The sequence below is a fragment of the Periplaneta americana genome, chromosome 7 (genome assembly GCF_040183065.1).
Source record: "Periplaneta americana isolate PAMFEO1 chromosome 7, P.americana_PAMFEO1_priV1, whole genome shotgun sequence".
Lineage (NCBI taxonomy): Eukaryota > Metazoa > Arthropoda > Insecta > Blattodea > Blattidae > Periplaneta > Periplaneta americana.
Window position 1 is genome coordinate 184,451,923 of NC_091123.1, and position 12,832 is coordinate 184,464,754.

Here is a 12,832-nt window from a genome sequence, read left to right on the forward strand (position 1 = left end):
TGTGGTATAGCAAAGGTATCATATCTAATCAGCTACTTGAATTGAAACTAGATTATAGGGAACAGATGATTTATTCAAGATGTTGTTTTAAATGGTTTTTCCACAATAAGATTGCTTTAGAATTAAATATCACCTAACCTAAATGGAACGTGTTTGTCTACACGTACACTTGTTGAAGACCATATATTTATGGTTTCTGATAGATTAATGATGCCTGTAAATGTGTCACTGAGGTGCATAATGAGGTAGAAAGGTAGAATTCCAATATTTCTTTGATCTCAATACTAGAATGAGACCATGTGATCCAGTATCATACTTTTACTGCCATTTTCTTTCAGAAAAGACCTGGTGTAGTGCATCATTAGCCAAATGGCTTGTGTGTTAGCTTTCCTTGCTGGTAACCCAGGTTCGAATTCTGGTGGGTGCAACTGGAATTTGTGGTGAACAAAAACAGTGTTCGGTGGTAGGTTTTTGCAGGGTACTCCTTTTCCTCTACTGGCATTCCACCATTGCTCCATTAATCATCTTCATCATCATCATCATCATTGCTGTTTGCCTCGAATGGTGCACCAGGGGTGCTGAAAGAACTACAAGCTTCAGTGCATCACCCTCTAGATGGCGACATTTGAGTGATTGACACATGTCAAGTACATGCCGTTAGTAAAAAAAAAGACCTGGCGCTCACTTTTATGACGCTGAGTACACCCCAGAGTTTTTTTTTTAGTTATGACGTGAAAAATTCCTCCTTTACCTGGTCTTTCCTCTTCATAATCTGACACTCTGTCAACAGAGCTAACTTGGCTCACTTAAGGGTTTTAATGCAGGTTATTATTCTGTTAATTATATTGTTTTATAAAGATGTGTTTTTGTAAAATATGTTATAAATTTACAAATAAAATATGAAAAATTCTTAAGGCTATGGATCGGTGAAAATAACGAGAAAACCATTAAAAAAATTGAAATTTTGTTTTTAACTCTAAAAAATAAAATAATGTTTCAGTTTTCTATATCTGTGCTTATTTTGGCCATATCACAATTTAAAGCTCCTCAGGACGAATTTAAAGGGCCAGAGCAATAGTTATCATATGTTGTTGTTATGTTGTTTTCTAATGCCAGGCATTTGACAATGAAGTCATTTGACCTCTTGCACTCCAATATTTTTCAAAGATATTATCATGACCAGCCACTGAAGCACAGATTTTGAGATGTTCCGAATACATATACATGCTGTACTTTGACACTTGTTTTCTCGATTTTCCAATTGTCAACATTTTGTAACATTCGAAATGCTCTAATGAATGCAGTCTTTCTCCAATCTCAGTGAAATTAAGCACAGACGTCCACAAAAGCATGTGAAGTAAACTGACAAATTTGTTTTCTTCTGCTATTGAAAGTATTTAAATCATCATGTGTTGAGAATGTGATAAGTTTTAAAAAACTGAAAATATTTTTTTTCTCAAGAAGTAATTGGAAGAATATGAAAAGCATGTGTCATATTTTACATACTTCTATCAGGAATAAATTAAATATAAATTTAAAGTAATATTATGTAAACTTTGAAAATTGGGACAATTATAATCCAGTATTAAAAAAACAACAAATATTTAATTGTAAGTAAACTAATCGGAATACCAAAGTGAAAATTTGTGTATTACTTACCCACATTGTAAGAAATTTGTGGTAAAAGTTTCACTTTAATTGGTGTAAAATTATAGAAATTAGAAATTTCACCAATCCATTGCCTTATTGCAAGATAGATAGCTGCTGTTCTATTTAGTTCAGATTTCTTACTAGAGTTACAAATTTGTGATGTAACAGTAAGGTTTCTTATTATATTTAATGGCTGATTTACAGTTCTACTGCCCATAGACACATAAAATTGCCGCCTATTTTTTAATAATTTTTACCCCTCCCTTTTCCTGTAATAAGAAAGTAGGCTTGTGGATTCTGAATTTATTTTAAAGAGATAATTGGAATTTCAACTTTCACCTTGCCTTCTGCTGAGTGAACTGATTAATTGTTTTGTACAAGTCTATTTTCTCCAGACTGTTACCATTGCTTAAAATGTACTATTCTTGATGTAGCCTGCTTAGCTTATAGCTAAATCCGTCTTCGATTATGCTTATAGAAAGTCAGGTTGCATCAACATTTCCTTCACTGCCGTAATTTTGTTCGGCTTTTTATTAGTTTTTGTTTCACATTTTCAGCTGTTAAATGTCATTCGAGAAAACAACGTAGTCATTATTGTGGGTGAAACTGGAAGTGGCAAGACAACGCAGCTCACCCAATACCTTCACGAGGACGGGTATAGTCGCTACGGCATGATTGGTTGCACACAGCCTCGTCGAGTTGCAGCCATGTCTGTAGCTAAACGAGTTTCAGATGAAATGGGCACACATCTCGGCGACGAAGTGGGCTATGCCATTAGATTTGAAGATTGTACATCAGAGGTGAGCATGAGTGTTTTAGAACACTTATTTCTTATAAATGGTCAGATCATCTAATCAGTGTTGTTATTTTGGTTCTCAATGGCTATATTAAGATAAAAGTTGATATAATTGTTGTCATTATTTAACTATTTGGCACTCGTTAATGCTCAATTGTACACATTTTTATCTTGTTAATTTGAAGTAAGAGTAAGATAAGACTTATTTTCACTTTCTAGACTTCAGATAAAGTCAGAATCTGTATTATAATTGGAATATAATAATATTAACTAGTGTAATACACAGTAGAACCTCTCTTATATGTTATTCGCTTACACGATTTTTGTGTTCATATGCAAAATTTTTAAGGCACCAAAATTTTGTCTCTATGTTTTCATGTTTGTGGGTTATTTTTTTCTGTCTCTATATGAGAAATTCACTCATTTATACATTACCTTTTTTGTTTGTTTTGAAAGGGAAAGGATTGAGTATGACAATGATGTAGATTTTTTCGTTTGTTTGAAGCAACATGCACTGGTCTCTTTATTTTGAAATGATTCCACTGATTTAGTTGTTTATTGTAATACTGATATTCAGAAGATAAGAAGGCAACAATTATTCCGACTGGCAAAGTTCAAAGTGTGGCTCAGGTCTACAAACATAACGAACACGTGTTTTTTTTTTTTTTTGTGCCCTGTTTTGGATATTTTTGTCATGGGGATTTTATTGGTAAAATTTTTTTTTTTTGCATAACTGGCAATGCATAACTTACATTTGCTATTTAGTCTGCTTTCGTCTTTGAGAGGAGAAACGTGTGTGTTTATTTGCCAATAAATAAAAAAAATCTCGAGAAATCATTAATTCTCCAGGAAAAAATAGAAATTCTAGATCAGGTCAAGAATAATCCTAATAAAATAAAGAAGAATCTTGATCAGTGTTTGGGACTCCCATATTCCACATAAGAATAGAAAAAGGTCTAGTAATCTTATGAATAAGTAGAAATTCAATAATAGATAATGAAAATAAAATAAGGGAAAATGTACAAAGTGCTGGATCTAGCCATGAAACTGCAAAAAGGATGCAGATTGGACTTTTACTATCTAGAAAAAAGTCTTATAATCTGATGATGAGTGACTGTGTAGCAAAATCGATAAAGAAAACTAAAATTTACTGGTTTTTCAAAGCAGCATCAAATAGTTTCAACTTGATTCACAACTCATAAGATGATACAAGTGTATTTTTTTTAATTGTGTTGGTATTACTGTCTGAAGTGATGTAATTATGATTAAATAAATTTAAATTCCAATTGAAAATGACTGTTTTTTTCACTTCTACGTTTTTCCATTTAAACATTATTGTAGCAATTTCCCTTAAAAATTATAAGCGAGGTTTCACTGTAATACTTTTTAATAGTTCCCGAACATTACTTTCGAAAGGTTTATATTGTTACAAACGTAATGGAGTTATGGTGAAATAGCCTCTGCAGTGGCTGCATGATTGAGATTCTAGACTATTGGCCTATCACGCAGATGATCTGGGTTTGTGTCTCAGTCAATGCTGGGACTTTTCATTTTGAAAATCCATGTAGACAGGATTGGAGTTTATGTTTATTTCGAGGTTCTCCCTTTTCCTCATTATAGACATTAGTATCATTCTGTACAATATTCATTCCATTCTCATTTTTATACCATTCTTCCAACACTGGTTGGTGACCTACAGATGAGTTAGTTAGGGACAAGAAGGTTGCCTGCATGAAACTTAGATACATAAGGACATTTAGCACAGTCGAATTGTGTGGGTAAGAATGCGCCTAGCCTTAGCACAGTAGATCAGCAGGGGTCATAGTGCTGGATCATAATGACCAGCCTCACCCATAACATAATACTTATAACATGATGAATTAGAACCCTTTAATAATCTCTTTCGTTAAAGTAATTTACATTATATGCAGATGATATAGTTTTGTGGACTTCCGGATCTTACAGACATAGAGACAAAATTCAAAATTCTGCTCTTAAAGCTCTAAATCAACTACATGAATGGAGTACATCAAATTTGATGACAATTTAAGCAAAAGTAACTACCAAATATTTTCACTCGGTAAAAAAGAAAGAGAATTCAATATCCAATACAATGGCCAACACCTTCCTAGGACTTATGAATCCAAATATCTTGGAGTTATTTTCGATAGTAAGTTAACATGGAGCATCCATTTGAAATACATTTCTGAAAAAGCTCGTAAAAGATTCTCCCTTCTAAAAAGACTAGCAGGAAAGAAATTGGGATGCTCTAGGAATACTTTGAACACTACATACAAAATGTTTATACAGCCAGTGCTGACATACTGCGGAGAAATTTTAATTACTTCACCTTTCATAAACGACATAGAATATGTTCAAAACCAAGCTCTCAGACTCATTACTGATGGAATCAAAACAACTCCAATAGATTCTATGAGATTCCTCACTAATATTAACAGCATCAAAATGACAATAGAAGAAAAAGCACTGATTCAATATGAAAAACTTATCAGATTACCAGGAAACAATTGGCATTCATACAGTCCTCTCCGTAGATTGAAAACTCAAAAAAGTTTCATATCCATTGTTCAAGAATTAAAACAGAAAATCAATATTCCGAATTTAAAAGAAAACTTACAAATTAAACCAAACCCTTTAACTCTATTAAATATAGAATATAATCTAAATTTAACAGAAGAAATACTGAAATCAGAAGTAAACACTGAAATACTGAAACAATTGTCTTTAGAGACAATTAATATTTGGTACCCTCCACAAAACTGGCTTCATTTATACACTGACGGATCCTTGATCTCCAGAGAACAAGGTGCCGGTGCAGGTGTTACGTGCTGTCTCTTCTCACTTTATAGATCTCTTGGATATGGAACAACAAGTTTTGGTGGTGAAATCATTGCAATAAGTGAATGTCTCAGGAACCTTCTATGCCACATCAATAAATTTAGGAATGCAGTTATATTGTCAGACTCCAAAGCAGCTATTCTATCAATAGTTTCTAAACACACACCTTCATCTCAAACAGCAGAAATAACTAAAATGCTCTCTCAATTAATATCACTCAATAAAAGAATTGTATTCCAATGGATACCATCCCATTGTGGAATCCTGGGAAACGAGAATGTGGATGCTTTAGCAAAGAAGGGCAGCACTGCTACTTACAGACCTGTTACTAAATCTACGTATTACTCTGTGAAGAGATTTATTAAATCTACATACTTAGACTTCAACAAACAAAATTTGATAACACAATCCCAAGGGAAAAAATGGAACTCTCTGCATCAAAATCCACAGTTAATTCCCGATTTACCACGAAAATCGTCTGTAGCTGCATTTAGATTAGCAACAGGCCATGATTGTTTGGCCAAACACCTGCATAGAATTGGAATATATCAGTCCCCTAACTGCCCATTGTGCAACTCAAACCAAGAAATGGATTCGGAACACCTCAAAATCTGTGCTTCAGTGGCTGGTCATGATAATATCTTTGAAAAATATTGGAGTGCAAGAGGTCAAATGACTTTATTGTCAAACGCCTGGCATTAGAAAACAACAACAACAACTTGGTATGCTTAGAACAAAACTAGCCAGCTTTTCCAAATAACATTAATATTGTTTAATTTTAAACAGATGACCACTAAAACCTATTTCTGGCAATCATTAGACTGAAAAGATTGCACATTGTAATGTATCTCTTGAACAACAAAATTCATCATCATTCACGGCAAAATAAAATGTTTAGAATAAAGATTTTTACAATATAAAAAAATAAGGGGAAAGTTCTCAAAGAGAAGAAAAATAAGGGAGCTGGGAGATTGTTAAAAATTAGGAACAAATACAAGAGATCCTGGGAAATACGAGAAGGTTGGCAACCCTAATGCTGGATCATTATGACCTGCCTCACCCATAACACAACAAATAGCGTGATATTATCTTTTGTTAAAGTAGTTTAAATTATCTTTCTTTAAAAGCTTGGAGTTTTCTAAAAAAAATTATTTGCAACTAGCCGTACCCGTGCGCTCCGCTGCACCCATTAGAAATAAATATAAAGTAATTACATAATTAAAATAGGACGTTTGATCCAGGGAACATTCGTGTTTGATAGAATGATAAATCGTTTAATATGTTACTTAATTTAAATTGTATTTAATATTAAAATGCGACCATTTTGATCCAGAGACCACTCATCTGGTGCAATGACAATTCCTTTAACATGTTTCTTAATTGTTATTACCAATTATTTTTGGAAAAGCGAAAATTAACAGAAAAATTTTGGCTACAGATTTATTATTATGTTTATATTATATTATATTATGAAAAAGTGTGTTGATAACGGATGTACTCGAATTAGAAAGTTTTTAATTTGTTGTGGGAGCTCTTGAATCTCAGGAGGAACAACTTTTACAACAGCGCAACATAATCTGCTTGGCTCATTACCCAATTTTTTTGCATTGCATTTATTGCATATGTATTTTATGTATTTTAACACGATTCAATTGAGCATAGTTAAAATTTGAATTTTAAAATAATGGATTGCTAAGTTAACGTACTATTACTGCATACTAAATCAATACACTTTCATTGTTCGTTAATTCTCTGAGATAAAAATGAATATGTTCATAAACATTATTTTAAGAAATACAGGAAATGAATATACAGAATAACCTATCAAGTTTTCTGTGCATAAGAAGCTATTTTAATCTTACCTGTCCTCAATTCACTCACAAGTTACTGTAATAACATTATAGCATTATGCCCATCCAGAGAAACTACACTTTCCAATGATGAAATAATAATTAATTATACAAATCGGTTAATTTAGCTTCTGATATTACTTCATACAAACACAGAAACATTGTCTGTAGGCTATGTTTCATAGCTTTCGATTGTTGTGTCCAAGGCCCCTTATAGACGAAGTCATTTGTTTTTTATTTCAATACACCGCCTTAGATGGCAGTTATTTTAATTTTAAAACTCATTTATCTCATTAAATATCAGTCCTATCAAAATTTTTCAGAGAACAAAACTTATCAGAAATCATTTTTAAAGAAACTTTTGTTATGTAACATATTTCACAAAAATCAATAATACTTAATTACAAATGGCTTTTAAGGAACCCGGAAGTTCACTGCCGCCCTCACATAAGCCCGCCAGCGGTCCTTATCCTGTGCAAGATTAATCCAGTCTCTATCATCATACCCCACCTCCCTCAAATCCATTTTAATATTATCCTCCCATCTACGTCTCGGCCTCCCTAAAGGTCTTTTTCCTTTCGGTCTCCCAACTAACACTCTATATGCATTTCTGGATTCGCCCATACGTGCTACATGCCCTGCCCATCGCAAATGTCTGGATTTTAAGTTCCTAATTATGTCAGGTGAAGAATACAATGCGTGCAGTTCTGTGTTGTGTAACTTTCTCCATTCTCCTGTAACTTCAACCCGCTTAGCCCCAAATATTTTCCTAAGCACCTTATTCTCAAACACCCTTAACCTATGTTCCTCTCTCAAAGTGAGAGTCCAAGTTTCACAACCATATAGAAGAACCGGTAATATAACTGTTTTATAAATTCTAACTTTCAGATTTTTGGACAGCAGACTGGATGATAAGAGCTTCTCAACCGAATAATAACAGGCATTTCCCATATTTATTCTGCGTTTAATTTCCTCCCGAGTGTCATTTATATTTGTTACTGTTGCTCCAAGATATTTGAATTTTTCTACCTCTTCACAGGATAAATCTCCAATTTTTATATTTCCATTTCGTACAATATTCTGGTCACGAGACATAATCATATACTTTGTCTTTTCGGGATTTACTTCCAAACCTACCGCTTTACTTGCTTCAAGTAAAATTTCCGTGTTTTCCCTAATCATTTGTGTATTTTCTCCTAACATATTCACGTCATCCGCATAGACAAGAAGCTGATGTAACCCGTTCAATTCCAAACCTTGCCTGTTATCCTGAACTTTCCTAATGGCATATTCTAAAGCGAAGTTAAAAAGTAAAGGTGATAGTGCATCTCCCTGCTTTAGCCCACAGTGAATTGGAAAAGCATCAGATAGAAACTGACCTATACGGACTCTGCTGTATATTTCACTGAGACACATTTTAATTAATCGAACTAGTTTCTTGGGAATACCAAATTCAATAAGAATATCATATAATACTTCCCTCTTAACCGAGTCATATGCCTTTCTGACAAAAATCAATAATAAGCGAGATATTTCGATTTATTTAATTCAGGCCCCCTTATAACTCCCCTTTTAAATAACGTATTTTGAATGCCATATAGCCTATAATCTAAGTTACAACGAACTTAATTTATATTCCAATTTTCATCGAAATCGGTTCAGCCATTATCGCGTGAAAAGGTAACAAACATACAGACAGACAGACAGACAGACATACAAACAAAAATTTCAAAAAAGGGATTTTCGGTTTGAGGGTGGTTAATTGTATATGTTAGGACCAATTACTTTTGGAAAATCGAAAATTACCAGAAAAATTTCGGCTACAGATTTATTATCAGTATAAGTAGATTTAGTTTTTCAAAGTAAATAAATTATCATTTCAAATTTCGTACTACTTATTTTTTTCACAGAAAACTATGATCAAGTACATGACAGACGGTATTCTTCTACGGGAATCTCTTAGAGAATCAGACCTGGACAACTACAGTGCCATTATTATGGATGAAGCCCATGAACGCTCTCTCAGCACTGATGTTCTCTTTGGATTACTACGAGAGGTGAGTAAAAAGAAGCAATTAAATGCCATTTTTTGCAGCGAGCTTTGTGTTGTAAAGAAACTCCATTATAACACATTGATTTCGTCACTACTAAAGCTATTGCTTTGGTATTCCTGTGTATTTAAGCAAGGACATAATTTCCATAGTAATTGTCATTCATCTGTAGCATCTGAAATGTAACCTCATGCTAAGTATTTTCCTCACTATTCTAGAAGAAAGTGCTTTCGTATATTTAGTTTTCCGTATGCTTTTACATATATCCCTTAAGCACTTACAGGCTATTCCATATATTATGAAATCGATCAGTAAAAAACCTCGCATTTTTTATGCTCTAATTTTTTCCCTACTTATACAACATGCTGAGGGGAGTGCATTTTCAAAAATGTACTATAGAAAGTCAAACGGTTTTCGTATTATTGAGTGACAAATTTAGCGTATTTTATAAAAACAAGCCTCTTTCAGGGCTCAGAACTCTGGAACCATTTACTGCAGAACATTGAACGGGAGCTCATTTTGAAGCAGACATTTGGTAGGTTGTGATAAGAAGTAATCCTTATTTTTATTGCATACTGAGAGACAGATAATCTGATTTTATTTGCTTTTAGGCTTTTTGGTCATTTGTAAAAATGTAAAAAAATATTGAGAAAAAACCTTGCATTATTAAGAGGAATTCGGCATTGTTTACTTAGTGGCTCGGCAATAAGTTTCGAGGGTATTAAATAAATTATTTTCACACGCCTGGACTTGAATTGCGCAGTACCGCACACACTGGCCGAGAGCTGAAGATAAGCGACCTTTGGGCGTCATTTTACTCCTGTGTTTATGAAAACTTGTGATAAACCTAGCCTAGCTATGTGCTACTAGACGAAACATCACGTATTTGTCTCCTGGCCTTGCTTGTCTCGGCTAGCTCCCGCCTCACAGTCAGCTGGTTAGTTCACGCGCGTACTATTTATTTTCTTTATTTGATATTTTCAATACTTTCTTATCAACTGTGCACCAGTAAAAAAAATATGTGTTTATTTGTACTTTCAATGCGGAATGTAACCATATATTTTAAACATATTTTTTCTTGGGCAAAGGCCTCTTAATGAAGAAAAATCTAAATTTCTCCATTTCCATAAAAAGTAAGAAAAACTGTTTACATTTCAATATAAACTTTAACTTCTCAGCATCAAAATAAACCATAATTTTGATCGTTGGGTGAAAGGGTTTCGGGGCCACAACAGTTTAAAATTGCTAATTTTATGAAAATACGATAAATTTAAATATTTTTAATTTAAACACTATGAAGTTCTGATGCCTCAAACTTTGCACAAAGCATTATATCACAGTTGTCTATGGACAGAAAAAGTTTCATTGTATTTAAAAATTGCAAGGTCAATTTTCTCTATATTTCGGTTGATTTGAAATGGAACAGCCCTTACACATACTGTACAATGCAGTGAGCTTAAATACAGTATACATTTTTTCCTCGTCACCCTTTTGCACCTGTGTGTTTGCCATATATGTGCGTATGTGAGTATGTAAATAAATATGGAATTATTTTATCAGATACATTTTGTGTTTGTTGTGTTGTGTAATGGATATTCATAACGTAACGGAGTATTAATTTTGAGTAGTTTATTAAATGTTCATGTTATCACTTTTCATTGAGATACGTAACTGTTCCCATAATTTCTTCAGAGCCAGATTACACACTTCCCTGTGATCCACTATCAAGATGCGGTATAAATTTTGTTGTAGAACTGTAGTGTAGCATATTTCAATCTCTAATGATGGCTGGATTTTTCTGGTTGCCAAAACTTACAGAATAACCCCAGGATACACTCATCCTCCTACAAATTGAGTACTGGCTTTTTTACTGGGGTAAAAGGGTTGGCACACACACCACCCCATTTTAGTGCTGAGGTCATGTAAGCTTGGAGCTCTACCTTCAAGCCTCCCCAATGCCTTTTTTTTTTTTTTTATATTACATAATACTAGTATTTTATTTTTAACAATTATCTCAACTGCAGAAGTTATTGAGTGTCAAAATTCAACATGGGTGAAAAAATGCTGAAAAATTTGAAATTTTCCCTGAAGCCCTTTTTCATGAACGTGGTTCTCTTGTGTGCTTTAAATCTATGATATTACTGTGAACAGTAAATAGTACACTAATCCAGTAGAGCTTATATGAGAATCGTATTAGAAATTTAAAACTTTGAAATTGTCATGGCTGTATATTTATATGGTATTTTACAAGATAATTAAATGCAATTAAGTTTTATTATTGTTATTTCTAGCCATGATAGCAATTTTAGAGTTTATTAAAAAGTTGACCTTGAAATGATTGATCAATTTGCTGATCTAAGTAAGTAAGTACACTAATCCATTTGTATTATTAACCGTGAAAACATTCAGTAGTATGCTTTACATTATTAAGGTGTTGTTTTCATGAAATTGTGAAATTTAGAGCATTTTACAAAAAAAAAATGATTGATTAAAATTCTATTATAATCATTATGTTTTCGGCATTTCCCTTTTTCGTTTTTGCTTTTTAAATTAATTTGATGAAGTTTATTGATATTCAAAACTTAAAATAAATGAAACTGAATAGTGTTGACTGTTTTTAAAGAGCTGTAGAGCTTTTAGCTTTTCCTGTAATTTTGAAGAAAAATTAAATTTCGTACTAAAGCAAGAAGTTTCTTTTACATTCTGTAAGTTTAAACCATCTGAAAGTTAGAATTTATAAATCAGTTATATTACCGGTTGTTCTGTATGGTTGTGAAACTTGGACTCTTACTTTGAGAGAGGAACAGAGATTAAGGGTGTTTGAGAATAAGGTTCTTAGGAAAATATTTGGGGCTAAGAGGGATGAAGTTACAGGAGAATGGAGAAAGTTACACAATGCAGAACTGCACGCATTGTATTCTTCATCTGACATAATTAGGAACATTAAATCCAGACGTTTGAGATGGGCAGGGCATGTAGCACATATGGGCGAATCCAGAAATGCATATAGAGTGTTAGTTGGGAGGCTGGAGGGAAAAAGACCTTTAGGGAGGCCGAGACGTAGATGGGAAGATAATATTAAAATGGATTTGAGGGAGTTGGGGTATGATGATAGAGACTGGATTAATCTTGCACAGGATAGGGACCGATGGCGGGCTTATGTGAGGGTAGCAATGAACCTTCGGGTTCCTTAAAAGCCATTTGTAAGTAAGTAAGTAAGTAAATTTAAACTGCATGCACTTCCACTGTTAAAGAAAAGAATAAGCAGGCTTGCACTGCTTGAAAGTTGTGTGTGACTTAAGAGCATTGTGACTATGGTGACAGGGATGCTTAATAATTCATAATCTAGTAAGAGAGATATACAGTATTATCTTTTGGAATTATAAAATGTTTTTTTTTTAACTCCAAGATTGAAAGTAGTTCATCTTACTTGGGTACATAGTTATTGTTTTCAGCTTTGTTTGCCCTTTGAATGATAGTTCTAGAATCTAGAAAATAATGTTCTAGAATCTAGAAAATAAGCTATAAACAGGAATTTCATCTGCATCATGATAAAAGAAAACTTGGGTTGCTGTGAAAATCGTAAATCATATAATAAGAAAGTGCATATCATTTTCATGACATTT

General features: G+C 33.3%; 1 protein-coding gene across 1 annotated transcript in view; it reads left to right on the plus strand.

Moving 5' to 3' along the window:
- The window catches only part of Prp16 (ATP-dependent RNA helicase l(1)G0007), an 84,483-nt gene that overhangs the window by 20,230 nt on the left and 51,421 nt on the right, over positions 1-12,832 (plus strand). The window contains exons 9-10 of the mRNA XM_069832042.1: positions 2,208-2,450; positions 9,066-9,212. Of these exons, the coding sequence (XP_069688143.1) occupies positions 2,208-2,450; positions 9,066-9,212 (390 nt within the window). The remainder of the gene's footprint in view (positions 1-2,207; positions 2,451-9,065; positions 9,213-12,832) is intronic.